The sequence below is a fragment of the Nothoprocta perdicaria genome, unplaced genomic scaffold, assembly GCF_003342845.1.
Source record: "Nothoprocta perdicaria isolate Ctin4 unplaced genomic scaffold, notPer1 scaffold_7, whole genome shotgun sequence".
Lineage (NCBI taxonomy): Eukaryota > Metazoa > Chordata > Aves > Tinamiformes > Tinamidae > Nothoprocta > Nothoprocta perdicaria.
The window spans coordinates 3320528-3342822 of record NW_020455976.1 but is presented as its reverse complement, the minus strand read 5'-3'; the positions used below and the strand labels follow the sequence as shown (position 1 = coordinate 3342822).

At 40.7% G+C, this 22295-nt stretch overlaps 1 protein-coding gene across 1 annotated transcript in view; it reads right to left on the bottom strand.

Moving 5' to 3' along the window:
- The window catches only part of SORCS3 (sortilin related VPS10 domain containing receptor 3), a 180121-nt gene that overhangs the window by 29874 nt on the left and 127952 nt on the right, over nucleotides 1-22295 (bottom strand). Inside the window, exons 12-15 of the mRNA XM_026050684.1 lie at nucleotides 20730-20806; nucleotides 20530-20621; nucleotides 16086-16193; nucleotides 63-180 (exon numbers count right to left, since the gene is read on the bottom strand). Of these exons, the coding sequence (XP_025906469.1) occupies nucleotides 63-180; nucleotides 16086-16193; nucleotides 20530-20621; nucleotides 20730-20806 (395 nt within the window). The remainder of the gene's footprint in view (nucleotides 1-62; nucleotides 181-16085; nucleotides 16194-20529; nucleotides 20622-20729; nucleotides 20807-22295) is intronic.

Here is a 22295-nt window from a genome sequence, read left to right as displayed (position 1 = left end):
AACTTGCAACACAGAGTTTGGGAAAAGGAGGCCTCCATCCCCTCCCTACACAGTGAGGGTACCTGATTATGCAGGTGCCAGGTTTGGTAGTCGTCTCTGTTACACCTCCGGCCGAAGAGAGACTTGTAGTCCACCTTGACCAGCTGCCATTCCGAACGGAGACTGAAGTGGCCAAAAACTCTAGGCATTGGAGAGAAAAGAAAGACATGAATTCATCTGGGGATATGTTTACATGTTTTYATGAATCTCAACTGCAGAAACCAACACACAGTCTTAGAGCTTGATACAGTCAAATGTTAGTAAGCTGTGATATTTTGTTTCCCATTTCCTATCACATCCTGAGATTCTCTAGCTCTTTCCTGGTCTTCTGCACAACCTGTTTTGAAAGATCTTCCATGCCTCTAGCACCTAGCACAACAGGCTACAGGTAAGTCTAACGGGCAAACCAGGTATCACTTAGGACAACAAATAACCACTCTAGGAAGTAAAGTGGCTAATGCCAAGGGAAGTGCTCAAACGAATAAAGCCATGGATGCATTTGGTTGACTCAAAATGAGCTTAGTTGCCTCACTTTCTTTAGTGCAGAACTTTCTAGCTGCACTTTCTACTTAATGATTTGTAAAAGAAGCACCTGTCTCAGTATACGTGGGATATTGGTAGTGAGCAATCTGCAAAGACGGCAGCCTCCATTCGAACTGGTGAAAGCAGACTGGAGCAAGCACTGGGTCATAAACAATCTTATAAACTTTTCTTAATTCTTTTGAGCTCACTCATCAGAAGCAATTATTGATATGAGTCCATTACTCATTTAGCTAAATTAGAAGTTGATTTTTAGGATGAAAATGACATATTATCCTAGGCAAGCCCAGCACAACAGGAGATCCATGCTAAGTAAGACAGTATACAGGAGAKGCTGGAGCTGGCTGAAAAACAGGATGAGAGAGACTCTGAATGTAATTTGAAACTGAAGCACAAATCTGTTGCAATATATATATAGCAGAAGCTCTGCTATAACTGGGATCATCAAAGAGATCAATGAAAACTGAGCACACCTCGGAGCCCTCTCCAAGATCAGACTAAAATTGAACACAGGTCTCTCTGAGCCGTATATTCTCCCAGCTATAGGATTTTRGGGAAAGTAACATGCTAGCTTGGACCAAGCAGCAATAGTATTAGTGGTACACATCATCAAAGCATTATCACTGCAAATACTAAGAAAATCCACATGTTGAAAGCTCACACTTTTGCAAAATAAAGCTAAATCACAGCAAAAGAATGCATTTATAAAATAACATCAGCTATCCTGGCAAAGGCTCATCTATCCAGAAACATTCCACGAGTGCTGCGGGGCACTCAGTTTTCGATCAAGTCACAGTGTCCTTTCCCTTGGCCAGCCATGATTTTCTCAGTAAGGAACAGCTTTCCAATCAGGTGCAGCTGGATTTCCAAGGAGGAGATGAAAGTAGGGACACAAGTGAYCAGACTTTGAAAGCCACAAATAAAACTACAGCTTCTTATTGACAGGGGCAACACCTCAACGCAAGTAATAGCAGAAAACGCACAGTGATAGAGCGCATTTGAAATTAATCAACTTCTTTGTCATTTCAAATGAATGTACAAAAAAAGCTAGAAATTCATCTATAATAACAGTTCCAGATTTTAAGAATTTATATGAATGAAGCCCAAATATTCTGACAGCCACGCAGCAGGAAATATTATTATAACATCCTTACTGGAAGATTTAGAAAATAGAAAAAGAGCATTGTTTCCCATTATCAAATTTTTCACTAATATAATTTCTGTGCTTACGAGGTTATTTTTTGTGTGGTTAATATATTCCAATGAAAAAAGTAAAAGAGGAAAAGAGACAGACGATTTACAAATTTCCCTATGAAAGCAAGAGAAATAAAGGAGAAAACTTCTTTTGAGTCCCTAAGCACTGACTGCAATCCAGATCCTGCTGTGCCATCAGTGAGTTGCCTTTTCTTACTCTCCTTCTTTTTAATTTGAACTACAATCAAGCAGGGTTGCTGGCTCTGCTCCCTGCCCCTGCCTAAACTACTCTTCCCATAGACTGTAGATGGCATCAAAATTCAAATGCACTGCTCCATGACACAGATCCCATCCTGTAATCAGCTGGGTTTTCCCTGTTATGCTTATCTCAGCTTATGGATTTCAAGGTTGAAAGGGAGGCTGGAAGAGATTTGTTAGGCATGAGTTGTGGATTTGGTATGGACACCTTTCCTTTGTGTTCAGCATCATAGAGGCAAGCTCCAAGGACCTGGCAAGAGGGGGAAAGGATATAATAAAAGAAGCTGTGACAATTTTGTAGACAGAGTAGAAATGAATATGAAAAATGTGTATGTAGGCATGGGCTTATTAAGTAGAYGGCTCCTGGGTCTGGTTTGAAGAATACTTTTAATATAATCCTGGCCATAAGACACTAGTGATAGGAAACAATACTGGTTCAGATGAAGCAATAGGAAAAATATATAACCTTTTCCTATATGCAGAGGACGTATTCTGGACCAAAATCTGCAGTAGTGCATTYGATACCCATCTAGTCAGGTCCTTCAGATCAGTGCTCAGTACAAAAGGAGAGACCCAGACTGGTCACATCCCCTTTTGGCTTTTAGATAGCTAATTTCAGAGCCTGGCTCAGCTGTACACATATCAGAACAAAGCAGCAAGAGCTGCTTCCACTCTTTGTCATGCTGAARCTTTCTGAATTAATTCAAAACATACTGTACTGACTTCTTAGCTAGGACAGATTTAGCCCAATAAGAAATGACTCTAGATAGGATAAAACCACTTCAGTGTATGCTAATGGCAACACGACCAGTATTACCATGCTCATTGACAATATCTCTCATCTCAGACCCGCTTTAAGGAGCACCTTTCCTGGTGGAATAACAAAGGAACATACAGACAGGGCAACTACCCCAGAAAAACRTAGACCAGAGGGTGCAAGCCCCAAGCTGTGAAGCTGTGTAGAATGATCGTGGGACAGGAGAGAGTCCCTTGCTGTCAACAGGTATGTCACCAACCATACCCTGCTAATCTGGGYTTGGGGGTTTATCTAAACAAAAGCACCATAGTCACCCATGGAGACCATGGCAATATTGGTGCCAGGTCACTTGGGAGAAGAAAGGAGACAGATATTCTGCTAAGGAAGCTTCCYGACTCTACTCAGGTAGGAGATTTTATTCCAGTAATTCCCAGAACCTCTTATTCCACAGGTGCTTTCAGCACATGCTCCTAGAGGGTGCATATTTCACCACAATATTATTGCATAACTGGGCAGTTTTCCCATGAACCTTGTTTGTCCTGAATTTGAAGCGTGACTAAAATGTTGTCACTCCAAAGCAGTGATTCAGTAGTCACTAAACAGTAGGCAGAATTATTTAGGCCAGCAGATTTATATGTGCTCAGGATTTGACCTGGGTGTTTATTACACAGATGGAGGGAGAACATAAACACAAACAGTTGCTTGAACCAAGAAGATAATACAGCAGGAGAAGCTCAACACTTCAAGCAGCCAACGTACATACCTAGAACCCATCTCAAGAAGGTGTTATTCCCCTGGCAGAACATCAGCTGACTGTCCAGAAAGAGAGTAAAAAAGCTCCTCTGTACTTTGCTGGCCACAAAACTCACAATTGCTTGCTTTTTTAAATTATATTAAAAAGAGAGAAAAAAGAAACCTCTTCTGCCATTGAAACTCTTCTATGATAAAGATAATTAATGGGAAAAACATGGTTTCCTAAGTAGAAGGCAGTATATTAGCATTCCAAAAGCACAGAGCATTAGCTACTCTTTAATTAAATGATTTCAAAGAAGATCTTTGTATATAATTGCTATAATTTAGATGGAAACAATACTACACTAAATGTAATTAGAGGAGCGTGAACAGAGAGGGATGTTTTCCTCTGTGCTGCAGAGATGGTTCTGGGTCACCTGATTCCTAAAGTGGCAGCTTTTTTCCCCTGCTAATAGAAAGCTTCTTAAACCTGATCAAACACCATGATGCCGCCTTCAGAGATAAGAGCTACTCATATGCAGAGCAGCTCGCAAGCAACTGAACCCTACGAGTACTGCTCGCCAATAATGAACACAAACAGATGCCTATGGCTTTTTTTGGATGGAGAGACCAATCAACATGATGAAGGTTACATTTCAGGATAACTCTGTAACACATTTGGAAGTTCTATGAGACTAAGCAAATGCAGTAAATGGAAAGGAATTCTACATTGCCCATGGTGCTATGCTGGACTCTTTCAAATAGGTTTCCATGGGAAGTTATGAAGACCCTCATCATCTGTGGAATTAAAATTGGCAAGACAGGATATCAGGCGGAACAAACCCTGTCCTGATTGGGCAAAATCATGTATTGCAGCTGAACCCTACTTTCATCAATTTTGCAAACTATCAYTGGATATTTTTCCAAAGTGGCTGAGGAGCATGAACACATCCTTCTCCACCACATCTGCTTTGGGGCAGCCATGCCCAACAGAGAGGGCTGAGCAGACAKCAGAGCTGCAACATCTTAAACTGCTAGAGATCGTCTTTCAGTAAGTGTTTGACATTAAGTGCTCCAGGAGGCAAGTTTGGATTTCTATACCCACTGTGCATAAACCTAGGAAAAGCTGCATGTAAAAGGCAAGACACAAGACAGCATACAGGAGACTACCTCTCCTTGTTGGACAAGGATAAAAAAAGCCTTGGATATTTATTATATCAGCAATAGGAACTGATTTGTTTTTCTTTTTGAGTCTGTCTCTTCTGGAAACAAAAAGCAAGCCCCAAAGAGAGAGAGGTGAAGAGCTGGTGGGAGTTTGTTTTTCCCTCTCCAACTGGTGAGTCCTCATGTTGTTTTAAAGATACCATCTCATTTACCTTATCAGACTTCTGTGTGTCTTTGTTTCTTATTTACTTAGTTTGCTCATTAAATTAGGGATTATTTTTTTCTAAATATAGTTAAACTAACAGGACAATATAGGGAAAAGAGGACACAATGTACTATAAATTTTTCCTCAATAACACTGTCTACCATGATCTAACTGAAAACTCCTAATTGCTCATTGCAATGGAGGTAGCCAATAGAAAAGAGATAGGTTTTGAAGAACTTACAGAAGCTGTTTTTTGATTTTTTCATCTAAGCAGTCTGCTCTGGAAGGCCTGGAGAAGCAATGAATATGAGTCCAGATGGCATTTAGACAGAGTAAGTTTCCTAACTAAGCTCAAGTTAMCAGAAGTTCCCCAATCTTTTCCATGGAATGGTGATTTACTGTCTTCAGCCAGGAAAAAAAATTCTTCTGTCCCTCAGAGTAAACAGTTAAAACTCCACTAGTAGGAAAGCATCTCTCAGCTGCACCAATCACTGTGAAGCCATTGCTAGGAAACCACAAAATGCTTCCCAAACCCTTCTTTACAGAAACAAGGCAAGGCTTTTATTGCCAGGGCTGGATGTCATTAATTTGTAGCAAAATTACTAGGAACCTGGAAAACAGTTCTGAAATGCCTGCAGATTCATGATGGAGTCATTCTGGAAAAGGTCATCGGTAATGCTGCTGTAATTAAATCTTTCATTAATTTTTTACATACACAATGACTTACAAATGTGGTATACACTGACTGGATAACCTTGTAAAGAAACCATTTAAATGGCTTTTTACTTTTATTCAGCATTCTCTTGATGAATTGCATTACTTTTACATTATCACTCCTTGCATTGTTAATAAAGTTGTACATTTATATCATTTAATACTGCTCATTCCTGGCAGGCCAGCAGAAAACCAGGGATGATTTGAGGGTCACAAGATAATAACCCATCTGCCTCTAGGTCATAGATGGAATCCCTGTCCCTGCCCAGGTACGAGAAGAGGATTTTCTCAGGTAATAGCTCTTGCACTGCTCACAAGAAGGGCATTTTCTGTGTCTGGATCCATCTCTGCTGGCAGCTTCAGATGAGCTGCCCAGGCATATAAATAGAAACATCTCTTCTTGCCTAAATCAAGTCCTCTTCTGCAATTTTTGAAGTAAACTGGCAGGTTATTATACAGAGCAAGTGCTCATTGCAGTATCTGTATTTGGTGGGGCTGGTCTGCACACAGATGGAAGACTTTTATCTTCAATAGTCTGCCTTCAATAGTCCTTTGCACGTAATGACAGACAAGGTCAGATTCCCTTCTAAGCACTCATSTTCTCAGCTGTGCCCATCAGTGAGCCAGAAGACCAAAGACACAAAGAGAGGAAGCAGTTGCTAAATTCACCTTCATTCGCGTGGACCACACAAAATGTCAAACCTGCTCTCCTTTCTGAGTTGTCAGCCCTTTTCCCTTCACTGGACATCACCAATGAGAATGAGATGAAAAGACATCTCATTCTGCTTCTAACAAAGTACCATGTGGGCCTCTGATGTCGGTCTTTACTAGTCTGAGAATCCACRGAATAGAAAGCTTGTGATTGAAGAATTTTGAATACATAAGAATAAAATGAAATAGTGTAATATAACCACACTTCATAGATAGCACCTTTATAGAGAAATTGCACAAGGACATAGATGGATGGATCAACAGAAAATTACATAGAAAGATAGCCAAATATACACTTTAATTAATAATACTGAAGGAAAAGGTAATTGCAGTGTCATCTTAAATAAACTGTTTCATTTAAAAAATCCTGAAACCAAGCTTTTTTTTTCCCCATTTATTGTAAAAGAAGAAAGGAGGAAATGTCTTAGCAATCAACAGAAAACAATAAAGTCACCCGAAGCAATAAACGTTTCAGCTGACCTGAATCTGTGCTTTAGTGGTGAGAATACTGAAGAGTAGAAAATGAGGAGAAGCTGCCCTCTGATTCTGGTTAAAATCCCTCTTCATTTACACCCACGTTCCAACAGGTACTGACAGGAACACTATTATTTAACAGGAGCACTCAAGAAGTGTCGTGAAACACCAACTAGATGTGGTCTTTCCAGTCCTCTGGAGAGAATCTAATTCTCACTTTTTAACCCGAAGCAGGGAGAGCCCCTACCCGGGTAATCACAGCTCCAGCAGCACTGAGGGGTGATTTTGTTACGCCTTAAGATACTTGTCCTCTCTTTGCTGTTCGGCAAACAATAGCATATGCTGCTACTGCTAAATATTTCAGAGCTAACTAGACATTGCAGATTATCTTCCTTCCCAGCAAATATCACCAATATGGCTTCATGAGAAGCCATATTCATGAGCCATGAAGAAGTCTGACCRAGGCTACTCACAATAGAGTGGCCTAGGACAGCTTGGGGAGTTCTCTACAAGCAGCTGTGCAAGTAGCAGATGGACTGAGTCACCTAGAACAGGGCTCTGCAGCATCAGCTTGGAACCATCAGCACAGGAGTTAGGGAGTTAGTTATTCCTATCTGGCTGGTCTGCTTCCATGACTTTTAAAGCCAGTTAACTTGGGGGATGATGCATTGCTTTGGACCTCAGGGGTTGCCAGGTAAAGTCTACATTTTTTTAAAGCATGATATTTCCATTCCCATGGCTCTTTAAAACAGCACACTTGAGAACCAAGCACTTCTGCAAGACCTGTGCTGGCACTTACACAACCAGCACCAAGATGGAGCTAAGATATCTGGCCAGATCTGAGGCACCTCTCGCACTTGGTTACCGTCCTGTCCGTGGAGCCAGGACAAAATGATTGCTGGCTCTTCTAACCAAGTGCACTGAGGAACACAGAGCTGACATACAGGGTGGCGTAGATGAAAGAGCCAAAATCTAGCCAAATATATTAATTATAGCTAAGAGTGGCTGTGTCCCCATGCACAGCTCTCTCTCTTCCACATTTATCACCTAGATTTTTTTCTCCACTGCAGAAGCCCGGCTGCAGGACACACTTTAGCCTTGGTACATAAATGTCAGCAAAGCGAGGCAGCCAGATTTTGAACAAATGATAGAAAACTCTGACAATTTTGCCCCCGCCCCAGCCAAAGAGGGCTTTGAAGCCATCTATATCTAAGAAAGTAGACTAGCTCCTATGTGCAGGCTGAACTGTTAGGGCTGAGCGCACACAAGCAGCAAATTGTGCCAGTGGGGTTAGGTTTTATGAACAGGGAGTGAAAGATGAGCCATTCTTCACAAATTAAACATAAATCATGACTTTAGAGAAAACCAAATGGGCAGTGTAACCTCTTGATTGTTTTTTATTAGGGCTTAGATGGAATTAGCGTTACAGGAGGTCACTGGTTATATAGAAATTGGATGGGAAGGGAGTGAGACAAAGAAGCAGAACCTAATTGAAAGAGATGTAGATCAGCAATTAGGAAGATCGGAAGAGGAGCCAGAGTTATCCTGTCTCATGACTGGCAAGATGATGCAGGAGCAAGAGACTGGAAATGAAGGAAACATAAAAGATGAAAGATGACAATAGAAAGGCAGACAACCGCCAACAAAATATGCTTTCTATTTTTTTTTCTCTAAACAAAAAAATATGGTCTTTAGGAGCCACTTTGGAGCTTTTAATTCAGTTACTTTTCACTAACCTATAAACTAGGGACAGCAGCTTCAGGGCAACTGGATGATGATTGAGGGCTGCTATACTTCTATCTGTGGATGGGAAGAGTAAGAGAAATGGCAGCTTCTTCTAGTAAGAAAAGATTCATTTTCTTCCAAACAAAATACACAATCCATTTGGATCTCAATTTTCAGCTATTGCAAATTAGCATAACTCCCATAGACTGTCTCAGTTACAAGGAAAATTCCCCAATCTACTGCTGCTATTCAGAGGAAGAAAAAAAATAACTGTGAAACTACCAAGAATATGTCAATGACAGAGAGCAGTTCCTATGATGCTCAATTTGGGGACAAATTTGCTCAAAAAAAAAAAACCAATCTATATCTGTCTTCTGTTTCCCAATGGGAAAAAGTTGGATTTCCATATCCAAATGAAACTAACCGTCATGACACGGAGATTTTCTACAAAAGAGAATTTGAAGTGTTGGCCAAATTCACCGACTAACAATCCAACTATTGAACTATTCATGGAAAGCTTTCCCACTGCCAAATTCCACGTCTGGAGGGCAAGAAAAGATGGGGCAAAAGGAGAGTTTCTGTGAATAGAAAGAAAAATAAAAATTCTGCAGTAAAAATCCTGCAATCATGGCAAACTTTTCTCTCAGCTTTGGAAAACAGTGCTGGGATTATTCATCACTCAATGGGCCCTTCCTTTAAAATGCCCGTGYGAGAGGAAAACCAATGCAAATAACATAGTACAACATAATCTCTTGGTTAGTAAGTAATGCCAAGTGCAATTAGCAAGTAATCTGCAGAACATATAATTATGAAGCAGACCTACTGCTTGGGCTCCATTTCTCCATTAGCTGCATGAATACTGCACAAGGCTATCGGGGACACTTTTTTTTTAATACAAAGTRCTATCAAAATAAGAGTTTACTGAATGACAAATGGAACCTTTTGAAATCTGGCCTCTTAAAAATTTATTGCCAATGTTCCCAAACCACTTTACATGACAATTGCTTCAAAAGAAGTCCCAGCAACATGAAAGGGAGCGTGAGACACCTGGGAAGGGGGATGGGAAGGCATGTTAATTTTTAATACTGTTTTTCAGAAGTGTTCTCTCTCTTCCCCAAAGTGCTCATGAAAGACAACCAGCTTCTGACAGCTTTGAAATCTGAAGATGCTGCTCTCTCCTTTATAAAGGATACTGGCAGGTATCAGCAATCTGAGGTTTTATCCCCACTATCAGGTGTCTGGTCCCAACAGAGGCAGGAGTTGCTCCTTGCAGAGAGCTGAACAACATGTTCAGTCATTTCAGTCCTTCAGCACCTGCAGAGTTTTCCAGCCAGAGATGCCCAACACAAGAGCAGGGACTGTTGCTCAGAACATACAAGCTGCAAGCAGCTCGTGGTGAATCAGGGTGACAAGCCTGGGGATCAGAGAGCAGGAGACGGGAAAGGTCAAAAGAAGGGATGGGATCCAAGTCTGGCTGGAAGACAGTGTGATGAGGTGGCTGATCAWTTGCAGTGGGAAGGACTTCACTTTTGGGTCACATGGGTCATGAAACTGGGAAACCAAACACAATGAACGCATGAAGATGGGCTTTCCTTGGAGAGAGAGGCTTATAGCCCCTAACTGACCCACGTAAGATGCAGCAAACCATAGTACCACTGCTCTTTAGAGCTGATCTCCATCAMTCTCTGCAGCCAGATGAGGTATTTGTTAGTTTGAGTGAACTCTGCAGACAGCTTTACAAAGCAGGGCTGAACTCTCACAGCTCCTGGAGAAGCTGYGAGTGAGCCAGGCTGCCCTCCGACCTGTGTGGGATTAGAGTCAGGCAAAGCAGAAGAGGTGCTGAGGCCATGCAGTTTGTCAGTCCCCAAAGCTGCTGAGATGTCCTGATGAAATCAGAACAAACAGAATATTTCATGATGTGCTCTAACAGAAAGGTGAAAGACTGAGGAGCTGGAACAGGTTACCCAGAGAGTCTGAGGAGTCTCCATCCTTGGAGATTCTCAAAACCTGTCTGGACACAGTCCTGGAGGACTTGCTTTGCTGACATGGCTTGAGCTGGGGGACTGGACCAAATGATTTCCAGAGGTTCCCCAGAGGACAGTCCAGACAGCTGATCTTTCCTTAGTCATCCTCCCTGTATGTGCCTACCTCTCCATACACCTTGTCTGAGAATTACAAACATGATTTGGCCTCTCTTGTACTTCTGATGGGATCTTCTTCCCTGAAAAGGATGAGGAAAGCCTGCAAGGTAGATCACTCATGCGAGACTCAGGAGAACGGACTTAATGCCAGATTTTCCCCACAGCCTGACCACAAGCAAGTGCCTTATACTTTGTGCAGAGACAAACTGAGGCAGAATAACTAACAGTGCTGATCTTCTTAGTGTAGTATTTGGTAAATCGTGAACAAAGAACACTTGACCTCAACAGGAATAATATCTGCTACAGAAAGCCAGAGTASATGCCCCAGAGCCCAATGCTTTATCCAGGTGTTATGGCTTCTGCCTGGAATTTTCCAAGTACATGTTGCAAACACTAGAAATTGATCTCATGTCAAGCATGTCTTTCCTTTTCCTAAGGCCCCATAAATCAAGCAATGCTGGCTGGAGACACTCACTCGAAGCAGATGTTCTTATCTCCTGATTAGCCTATTCAAGTGCCAAAGAAAGACCTCAGCTTGTGTGGCAAGTATCAACAGCACAATCAATATTGTGCCTTTGCTGGCTGTTTAGGTGAATTCATGCAGTAATCCAAAGGCTAACAGATAGAGTGCTCTTCTGSGGGGGAAGGCAGACGGGAGAAGGAGGGGACACTGATTAATCTGTGGCTGTTAATAACATTCATAAGTCTTGCAAATTAAGATAATTATATGGGTAATCAATTGTCTTTCTTCAGGGTATAAACTGATCAGCCACTAGGATAAAACAGAAATTCTTATAACACACATTTCTTGTCCATTGTAAAGTCAATTGTAAGCATTAGCAAAGCAATCACTTTCTTGCAAAGCTTTCATTATTTCAGAAATGACTTGAAGTGATCAAATGATCAAGGGGTGCAGCTCACTATGGCAAATACCAATATCCTCTCAATCATTTTAGTTTCCTCATTTAATAATTATATTGGTCATTTTTGTTCTCGGATTAAGTTCTAAATTTTACTCTTCTTTCTGTGTGCAGTCATTATTTTTACAGAGTCATTTTAATTTCATGGATCCTATGCTGAAGAGTTCTTATGTAAGTTTGCGCACTGCAGTTTGCACAGCCCCATAAGCAAGGGCAGTGCAATGAACTCACAAGGACACATCAGAGTCTTACAATAAAAGCCACAGCCAATAATAAAACCAGTTGCACCACAAACAGATATTGCAATAATCATAAATAAGACAGGAAATCCAAAATGCAAGATAAAAACATGATGAGTTGAACAAATTAAACTTTCCAGCCCTTTCTAGGTACCAAGTGGTCACTGGGCAACTAGGATAAACCAGGTTTTAAAATTTGCCCTTCCCTTCTCTCCAAAATATAGAATTTTGGTAGGTCTGAGAGCATGCACAGGCTGGAAAACAAGTTTTCAAGCTGTGACTCCCAAAAGTAATGAAGATAAATAAGGAGTTCTTCAAAACAACAGCCCCTAATACATGAACCTTTCTGGTGTTTTGTGAATAACTGAAGGTGCGAGTTGTGTTTAGGTTTTTTACAGATTTCCATTTAAGTGCCTTTTCCTTCTGATCCCTCTTCAGCAAATCCTCTGTCCAGCTCAGCAGCAGCAGAAATTACAGAAGTAAATCCAAATTTTTTTTCTGACAGCTTCTTTTTATTTCTTTTTCAAGCAGAGGGCAGCTAAAAGAGACCAGACTGATGGCAAGAGAGAATGAAGGCCTCTGCTCCACCTCAGGAAGACAGTAACACTGTGCCTGTGACTTTTCTGTGTTAATGCCAGAAAGAGCCTCAATTCCTTCTAGGTGGAACCAGCTCTTGGTATGTCCATCTCTGCCACTCTCACATTTCTTCTCCTGGTTGCTGGGTTCAGCAGGGAGAAGATYATATCCTTCGACTACATCCCAGGAAAGGCACTGCTTTCTATCTATTTTCACCTCACTTCCTTCAGGGCAACCACATAGAAATGGGAAACTATACAGCTCTCTACCCCTAAATAAGAGGGGAGAACCTTTCAAGGACATTGTGTCAGCTTGTAATTTTCTTTCCCCTATCAGCTTTTAAATGTGACAGCAAAACTGCAGCAGAATGCAGCGCATGCTGCCTTGCTTAAAGAGGCAAGATGATAATCACCTTATCAGAAAGTGACAGGAAAATGACTCTTGGCTCCCACATCATTTTGAACTTGGTGGGAGTCTGGACCTCCTAGCTGTTACCCATCTCTTGTACACAATATCTGCTACATCCCTGCTGAGTGCTATCCAGAATCTGTCCAGGTTATCTTTGCACCTAGACATACTTCACTGAGATCTTCTACAAGGCACWCTCTACCTCAGAACACTTTGTAGAATAGAATAAGAATTAACTCACAGAACTCTTTGCCATACAATGCTGTGAGTACTAAAGGTCTAAAAGCATTCAGGAAAAAAAAAATCCCTGCACATCTTAAATATACAAAGCYAAGAAAGTCCCTTATTTGCAAACATCTGCAGATAAGAGAGTATACAAGGGAAACTACATGCATTTTATATGATCTCCATCTGATCTCCATCATTTTTCATTACTCACTCATTCTGCCCCACCTTTCTGCCATTCAGTGATGGGCTGCAAGGAATTTTATGGGACCRCTGGAAGAAGGTTTCAACTTAACCCTTTTGTAAAGCCATGGGGCCATGCAAACAACATGCTGAAAAGGATCAGGACTCATTTACCAACAAGAACATTTCCTCACGTGCACATAGCCAAGGGCAGCAGTAACAGCAGTGCTGGCAGCCCGGGTTGTATTAAATCCTCTCACTGAAAATGTTAATACCCAATGATGCATAAACAGATATATATGGATCATTAAGTATACATACATATAAACACGTATATATTTATATACACACATGTGGATGTGTCTACATAAATATATATTTAACAGCAGAGACAAACTTAATGATCCCTATCTATATATGAGTGTCTGCACACACTCACATATAATGAGACGACTAAAATGACAGCAAAGCACTGCAGGGCTGTGAAGCAAAAAGGTTATTTCGGTTTATGTAGGTTTGGAGAGATGCTTAGCAGAGGAAAGGAAGTGGCAGGGATTATAATTAGGAGCCAGAGTTGGAAAAACASAAAGCCCTCTCTAGACCCACCAAAGCAACTTTTCTCCACATACCACTTGAGTGGTATGAACTAGCAACTCTGAAGAAAATATTGCCTTTGTTTGAAGAGCATAATCCACTAGAATAGGAACACAATTAGATCCCCTTTTCCAAGGCAGACACCTTAGGCAAGTGCCACGCTGTACCTATGGTCCGAAAATAAAGAAATGCTTGTATTGCTATGTCCAATCCAAAAGAAACTAACCCCATTAAAAGACRTATTGTTCTCCAGTCAGGGCAGCAGAGCAGAAGTTGGAAAACTGTTGTGCTCTAAAAGCCTTGTGCTTTCTAGGCATTCACTGGTTCCCCAAAGGGCATGCCTAGCCTAACATACTTACACATTTGAGTTATTTTCCTAAGGGACCCTTTGCTTCTAAAGCTGCTTTCTTACCATTCCCGAAAAACACTGAAATGTGTGTTTCATGTTCCGGTGAAAAATTTCTCGAAGCAAGWAAAGCTTTCACTTCTGGTACACATCTGCTGAAGTTCTGCAAAACTAAGGGGGCTGAACCAGCCATCTTGTCAGACAAGACGAGTGTCGAAACAACAGCAAAAGGAAGTGGAGATGATGATGATCAGCCAGGAATGAAGGAAAGGGGACCAGATTCTCCTCAACTCCAAATTACACCAGCTCAAACTGTCTTGTGATGGTACTACCTTGTGTGCCATAAAACTGCATCCACAGCAGAGCCCATTAAAGATGTTTTTAAGGAAAGTAGATTATTCTCTATAGATTACGCTATAGCCAAGCATAATCAGAGAATCATGGAATGGACCTCTGCAAGCCATCCTGCCCAAATCCTTAACAAAAGCATCTCTAAATTCAAATTAGACCAAGATACTTAGAATCACATAATGCACACACATACAAATCTACAAATTTTACCATACTGATATGAAATGATTAAGCAGTTAAGGACTGTCTTGGGACACACATACCTAGTCCAGCTCCCAAAACGTTCCTACCGTACAGGCAAACACTACAAATGCTCACATAATATGAGGCAGTATGAAAACATGTGCTAAAACTGCTGCTACTTCCAGAAGACCTACTCTGAGAAAGTACCACAAAATGAAGGCTGGGAATAATAGTCATTCTATTGATATAGTGACTTTAATAAAATCATATTATGATAATATTGTTAATAATGCAATATAATAATAATAGCTGGATTGTAATGACTATTTTAACACACTTTCCCCACAGGACAATATTTTTCGGAAGTAGTTGAACACAGACCACTTTGATGCAAATCAACAGCAAAAGGTTTTCTCTACCAGGAGCCAGCCAACAACACTAGGATGAATATTTCTCCACAACAAGAGGCACAACTCCTTAAAAGCCACTGGCTTCATCATTTTGACGGTACTTAAATATGAGAATAGACTTGGTTCCTCTGCCTCAGTCCTGCTTCTACCCACAGAGCTGCCAATGATCCTACCTTCAGCTAGAGGATGCTGATCCCACATCCGCTTGTAGCTCCCATTAGCTTCTTCAAACCACTGGGTTTTCTACCCACAAACACAAATTTCACATACCTCCAGCCACCAAATGTTATCCTGGCTCAGAGAATGACCCACAGCACTATGAAGGCATTAATTCCTCCTAAGTCTAACTACAAGCTCTTTTGCTGTTCATTTCCTTTTATACTGTGGATAAGAAGTTCTCTAAACATTTATGGCAAACAAGATGTGAAACATTCTTAAAGGGCTTTTACAGACACTTACAAAGAGTTTTAAAAGTTACTTACTAATGATGACAATAATAAAAATAAAGAAATAATAGTAAGAATGTCTGCAAAGATTCAAAAAAAAAAAAAGTCAGTTCTCAACAAAGTTGATGCACAGCACTCAGGAAGGCAACTTGCTTCCTACTTTCTTCATCAGAAGACTTTGGAGCTAAGTAATAATGATCTGAAATTTAACATGCATCTTTTAACTTAAAAGAAAAGGCCATTGATTTATCAAGTAAAGGGGTTTGATTTCATCTAGCTATGGATTCACCATTGCTAGATGAAACTGATTAGCTTCACTGATTTCAATGAAGGTGTCAATGTGCAGATTTCTATGAACTCAGAGCTCTGTGTGTGTGAACACAAATGTCTGTGTGTGTGTGTGTTGTTGGAAAGCAACAGATATTCAGCACYGTGACAAAGTCTGCCACGATGCTGCACTGCACACCACGAGGCTCACTATGCACTTGAGGATCTTCATGTGCCCTTTCCCCCAAAGCATTTAAAGAAAGTTAAAAGCTGCTGTACTTACGTCATTATCTGGGTCTCTATGCCAGGGTCCACAAGGGATCCATCCACAAAAAGTGGTGTTGATGTGAAGCTGTATTTACTCCAGGTTCTCCCCTCATCAAAACTCACCCTGGGATAGAAACAGACAAGATTTATACACATAAAAAGCCTTATTCTAGTGCAACTGCAGCAGTTAACTGCTGGCTAACGTTGGCAAGCTGGATTTATAGACAAGCACCAATGTTTGCTGTTTCCTAGTCCTCTAATTCACGTTCTTGGAGTACTTTTGAGAGTATAAACTATGTCAATAAGGACATGGATATACTTGTTCCAGTGGTATATCAGGCCTCAAGGGATCAAAGCACAATGCCAAGTTCTAATGCTGAATCTACAAGAGCACCTGGAATTAGGATGTGCTCACAGCATGCACAGTCTTGGTCTCAATGCACAAAAATGTTGTTACAGCCATGGGACATTTCACCCTATACCAGTGCTACATAGCATTAGCTACCGTTTCAGAGGTGGCCTCCATTTTACAAAAAAGGTATCCTCTGACCCTGGGTTTTTTACACAACTGATTCAGCACAATTTCTGCCCAGACTTTCAGCTCCTAGTTCTAGCTGCAAGCAGAAAACAAAGTAGTACAAGGGTTTATTTGCTCTACATTTATTTGATCCTCTCCCAGAAGAGCCATTTAAGCGTTCTCTTGTAATTCTAGGAGGTGCTTGGGCTGTGACAGCTGACACGATATGCTTGATGGACATTACCAAAGGGACAAATATGGCACAAACTTCTTCTCTGAAGAGTGGGAAATATCTCTCATTTTAAAGTGAGAATAAAATAAAACTTTGTCTTATTTTCCAGGGTAGGGGAATTCAGGAGGTGGTGTCTGCGTGTATGTACATGAAAGGACAGGATCATGTTTGAAACTCTTCTTCTAACAAGGGCAATTCAGCTCCTCATTTTAAGCTCACGTATTTCCAGAAGAGATACTCATTTGGTCAGGGTATCCTTCCCAGGGTTCCCTTAATCTCTCTCTATTTAATTCAGCTTCCACAGAACTATATCCCAAGAGTCTGAAAGAACAGTTTGTTCACAAGATCCTCAGTTGCAGTTCACAGTCACTAGGAATGGACAAGCTGAATTTGTGGCTAGCAAGAGCAGAGAATGCCCATGCTCCCGACGTATTTACTGCCCAGTGAAAGTTGGCATCCCTGTGCTGTGAACATGCAAGAATTATCTACTTCATCCTCAAGACATGATGACCATCACAGACATTTTGGGAAGGTCAATAAATTTCAGAAAGACTCACTCTGCTTAAATCCTTCAATAAATCAATAAATCCTTTCCTCTTCCCTGTTCTCCGCTTCACTGACAAGAAGAGAAAGCAGAGGCCATAGCTATTCTTACAGCATAGGGCAAATTAAGGACGCTAACACTGAGGAGCTGGATTTGTCTGAGAGGGTCCTGCCAGAAACTGAATCCTCCCAACGTTGACTAGGCAGCATGAGGAGCCTCTCAGATGTTACCTAAGGACAAAGATGCCAGGTTAAGTTCTGTTATAAACTATGGGTTATACTAATCCAGAGTTTCTAATACAGAAATCCAAGGCGCAGAGACACTGTTCCCTAAACACCTGCCTCTAGTAGCACCTAGCAAAAGTTATCACCTGACAGTGTTCATCTGCCAAGAGAGGAAGCTGACTATACATCCAAGACAAAAAGATGGGGGAGAAATAGCATACAAAAAGCTTATCCCTCCCAGATCTATTTATTTAAATGTATGTATCTTCCCATACACCTGTGCATTAGTATGCTGTTCTGCCTTCATGCTTATCTATCTAAATAGTATTTCAATTTCTGGGGAACAGTACGCTTCATTAGTTTAACTAAAGTTCTCTCAGCTTTTCAATTATCCACCCCCTTTTTTTTTTTTCTCTCTAGGATGAAACTTATTGTACAATGTCTCTGCCTGAGAACTAATAGATATACATGTACCCTTTAATCTATTCTGCTCCTGTCCATAAAACAGGTGCCTACTGAGGCAACGTGAAGCAAATTCCAAAAACCCTAAGGGCACAGTTTTGGAGGAAACCTGATGGAATTTATTCATAGTAGCTCCAAATCACTTCTCACTTAATACAGTGGGCTGGACATTCATAGTACCACTGCACATGCCATTTCATGAGGCTTTGAGGAAAGGGAAAACATCTGACAGTAACCTTTCCAAGGCAGGCACAGGGGAGCTGTATATTCAGCTCCCAGAGACATTTGGGCTGTTACCAAAATCTCCTGACATCTAAGCACAGGCATTTGTATGTAGGTGGTTTTGCAGGCCAAAGGAGCCTCCACAGGGAAAGACTAAATTAAACTGGACAGTGACACTTGTATAGAGGACATTCTTGTAAACAGTTAATACACAACTGATGGTTCTTTCACTCTTCCACAGCTCAGCTGGCAACAGCCTGGAGCACCAACTACTGGTGGTGACTTCTGTACTGGCTAACAGACACCCCTCCTTCCTTGGCATATATTTGGTTTGGTTTAAGGACTTTGATACGGTCCTCTTGCTGTCTTCTTTCCTGGGGGTACGACAGCTACAGCCATGACTACTGAGTTACCTAGGACAGCAAATACTTCTAGTTACATGATAGATGTTCTAAGCACTGACAGCAAGATCATGAGACATGTAATACAGAAGAAGCATGATTATGGGGCRTGTATACTGTTGGTAAGATGATGCTGCCTACTCTGACCTCTGGGTCTGGCTCGGTATGCCCATTCACACATTATGATTGTAACAAGCTTGCTTATGATATCACCAAATCATCTGTTTCCTGAACATCTGAAAGGAATGTAAAGATTGTCACTCGTACTTTACATGTAATGTCCTGCTGGTGAATCTGTATGGATGAAGTAGCAAAGAAAACTGCATCTCACGGAAAATACTTTGTCTGTTGAATCATCCTATTCCTTGCCCTAAGATCCTTGAAAAACTACATAGCCTTAAGGACATGAGCCAAACATATCCTGTGGATAAAAATCTCCTCTATGGTAAAGTTAAAGAAGTCATTTCTTCAGCTCAGGTGTTAAAATATATGAAATTGAATCTAACATATTCAACCTTTAGTAGCTACATATGGCCTGGACATTCCAGACTTATTTGTCAGGTCAGGAACACAAAGTCCAGAAAGGTTTCATATTGAAAAAGTAACCATTTATGATATTAAGGTACATCTGTGGAACATTAGGTTGTGATGGACAAGGACTTAGCCTCAGTAAAGASGGCCCCAGCTTCTGAATGACTTTAATTTAACTGAAAGAGTTTGTACAATAATGATTCAGGTAGAAGAGACCTTAACACCTCATCACTGCTGCCAAATAGCCCTGCTTTCCTTTTTCTATTTTACTGAAGGCCACATTTCCTCTTCTGCATGAGCTGCGTGAGATAGACATGTGCTTAGCACCATCCAGATGAGAGAAAATTCACTTTGCAGAAAGGAATACGAAACTTTGCTTTGAAGGCTGTTTCTATTTAATTCACTTCTGAACAGCATTAGAARCTGGGTAGGTCAATTCATTAGCCTGCCCCTTTTTCACTCAAGACCAGAAACTGAACGTGATGCTAATACATACATTTTCTGTAAACAGCAAGGTTAGTGCTAAATTTCAGAATGCYTCTCTCTAAGGTTTAGCTGGGGCAGGAGTGAGAGAGGTAAAGGCTAAGAGGAAAAGAGAGGGTAAGTTTGAGCCATATCTTCAGTGCTTAGGTGGTTCGGACACACATATAATGAAAACAGTATCCTCAACTGAGAAATCACCTTGCCCCCATGCACCCCTGAACCATACTCAGTGAACACCACTGCGTGGAGAAACCCACAGTGAAATCCTACAGGAAGCAGTGGCACTAGCCATCATCTCTACTGTTCTTATCAACATCTACTGCCTTGGCCTCTCTCCTTCTCTTACTAAATTGCGCAACCTAAAAAGCAAAAATAAGGAGACACATCCCCACTAGAAATACTTGGAGCACAAAAGGTTACTTCTGACTGAGTATATATGTATCTGTTAGCAGGAAGAAATTTTGCATGAGGTCTCCTAGTACATTATTAGAGCAAAGAGTAATTCATGAAGATGTRTGAATATGTATACAGCTGTTATATGGATACAGTCAATGTAATCAATGTATATTTATACAAACAATTGTAATATGTTAATTATAACCATGTGCCAATTATAATCATATTAATAATATAKATTTTATTATAAAATATATATTGACATATACAGTTATCATTTAATGAATTACCAAAAAGAAAAAAAAAAGCTGGTAGAAGATAGATAAAAATTACTTCATTTGCCCATTTTGTAGAAACAAGAAGATGTTGAGCAGGAGATGCAAGAGATATTATCAACACTGCCAACTTACCACATTAGAAAACTTGTCAAAGTAAAAAGTCTCCTTACCACAAGTGCCGAACGGGCATTGACGTGTGTTTCATGGCCACAAGTGCTCCTCCCCAGTCCAGAAACCACACATTGTATTCCTCCTCGAAGATCTGCAAACCAAGCAGGTACTGCATGAGTGCCCCACACCAGTGGAAACAGAAGACTCAGAAGGTGACTAGCAAAAGGTTCCATGATTTCCTTCCCTCTGCAAAACATACCTGTCTCCAGGAATTTCCACCATCGGAAGAGATGAATACACCAATGTCAGTGTAAGAAAGCTCAGAGCCAATGTTGCCTGCAACACAAAGAAGTATCAGAAGTTACTGTGTAGAAGGACACAGAACTACAGAACTTTTTCAGGAAACCAAAAATACTTCATTTGGCCAGCACTACTTTGCTGTTCTTCATTTTATTCTCATCTGAAAGCTCTTGAACACCATTTACAAGAGCTGTGCAAATGTGAAACTGCTATCAAACTGAAAACTAACACCAGAAGGAAATGGAATTATCAGCTTACTTCCCCAGCGGAGAGGAGAACACCTGTAGGAAAGCTGAACTGACCCAAGTCAGGTATTCAGTAGAATTTAAAGGTGAAATCCCAGTCCCATGGAAGTCCCTGAATTTGATGGGACTAGAAAGTCAACTCAGGATTCTGTCAAAATGTTCAGTGTAAAATATAACTGATCTCAGAACTGCAGTCAAGCAAAATACATTTCTTCCCAAGACTATCAATGGTTTGCAATGAAGACCTATTAATAAGAATTGTGATGTAATTAAATATTAGCTCCTGCTAAAGGGAACCTTGTTTGTTTAGCTGCCTCACCTGGAGGCATAAAGAGAGCAGAGAATTAAGCTGCACCAAATGACTTCTCAGCAGAGACGGAGACCAGGCTGAGCTGCATTTTAAACACTGTTGATTGTTTTCCTTGACCTGAAGTTAGCTTAAACTAAGTCCAACCTTACTGGCTGACTCTGTAGGGTTCTTCATTTTAATCTCGTTGTTTCCATTCTGGTGGAAACCATTCTGCTGACAGTCCTGTAGCATGAGCAACTCTGCATTCATCATGTCTTAGAGAATGAGCAGCACTCTGAAAAGTTCAGACATCAATCTAGACTGCACATAAAGAGAGCACAGTACAATACTACTTGGGGACACTATCTCAGAACTTGAAATTAGTATTTTTTTTTTCCAGAATCCCTTTTCTCAGATGGCAGAGAGAGACTCAACTCCTGGCATTATGCAGAGTAAATTACAGACTTGGATTAAATTGCCATTCCCTGGAACAACAGTTGCAATAGTGAGGTCCAATAAGCAAAAAAACTCATATACACTCTGAATAAAACTTTTTTGCACATTYCCAGTACTGAACTGAGGTCAGCATCTTGCTGTTCTAACGACTTCTAGGTGAGATTGTTTTCAAAGTAGATGCTATTTCTGTGGAAGGCAGAACTAATATTTCTTCTTTAAAAACAGCAAAGAGAGAATTCAGTCTTACACATCTGTAGCATCAGCAGGAGCACAATAAAAACACACTAATGAGAATGCTAATTGATTTCTGACATTTAATGCTGGAAAATGAGAAATTAAAAACCAGATACAGGTTGATGCACTCCTGTCAGCGTCATGGAATCCAACTAGTCACATTGTTGTGACAATAGTTTCTAAAATAAAACCTCTAGCTCAGGATTGCAAGACAATTCAGAAAAGGTTTTTCCATCAGCGCTCCAGATAATGGAAACACCACACAGACCAGTTACCTAATCTTCCCTTGATACCAATCAAG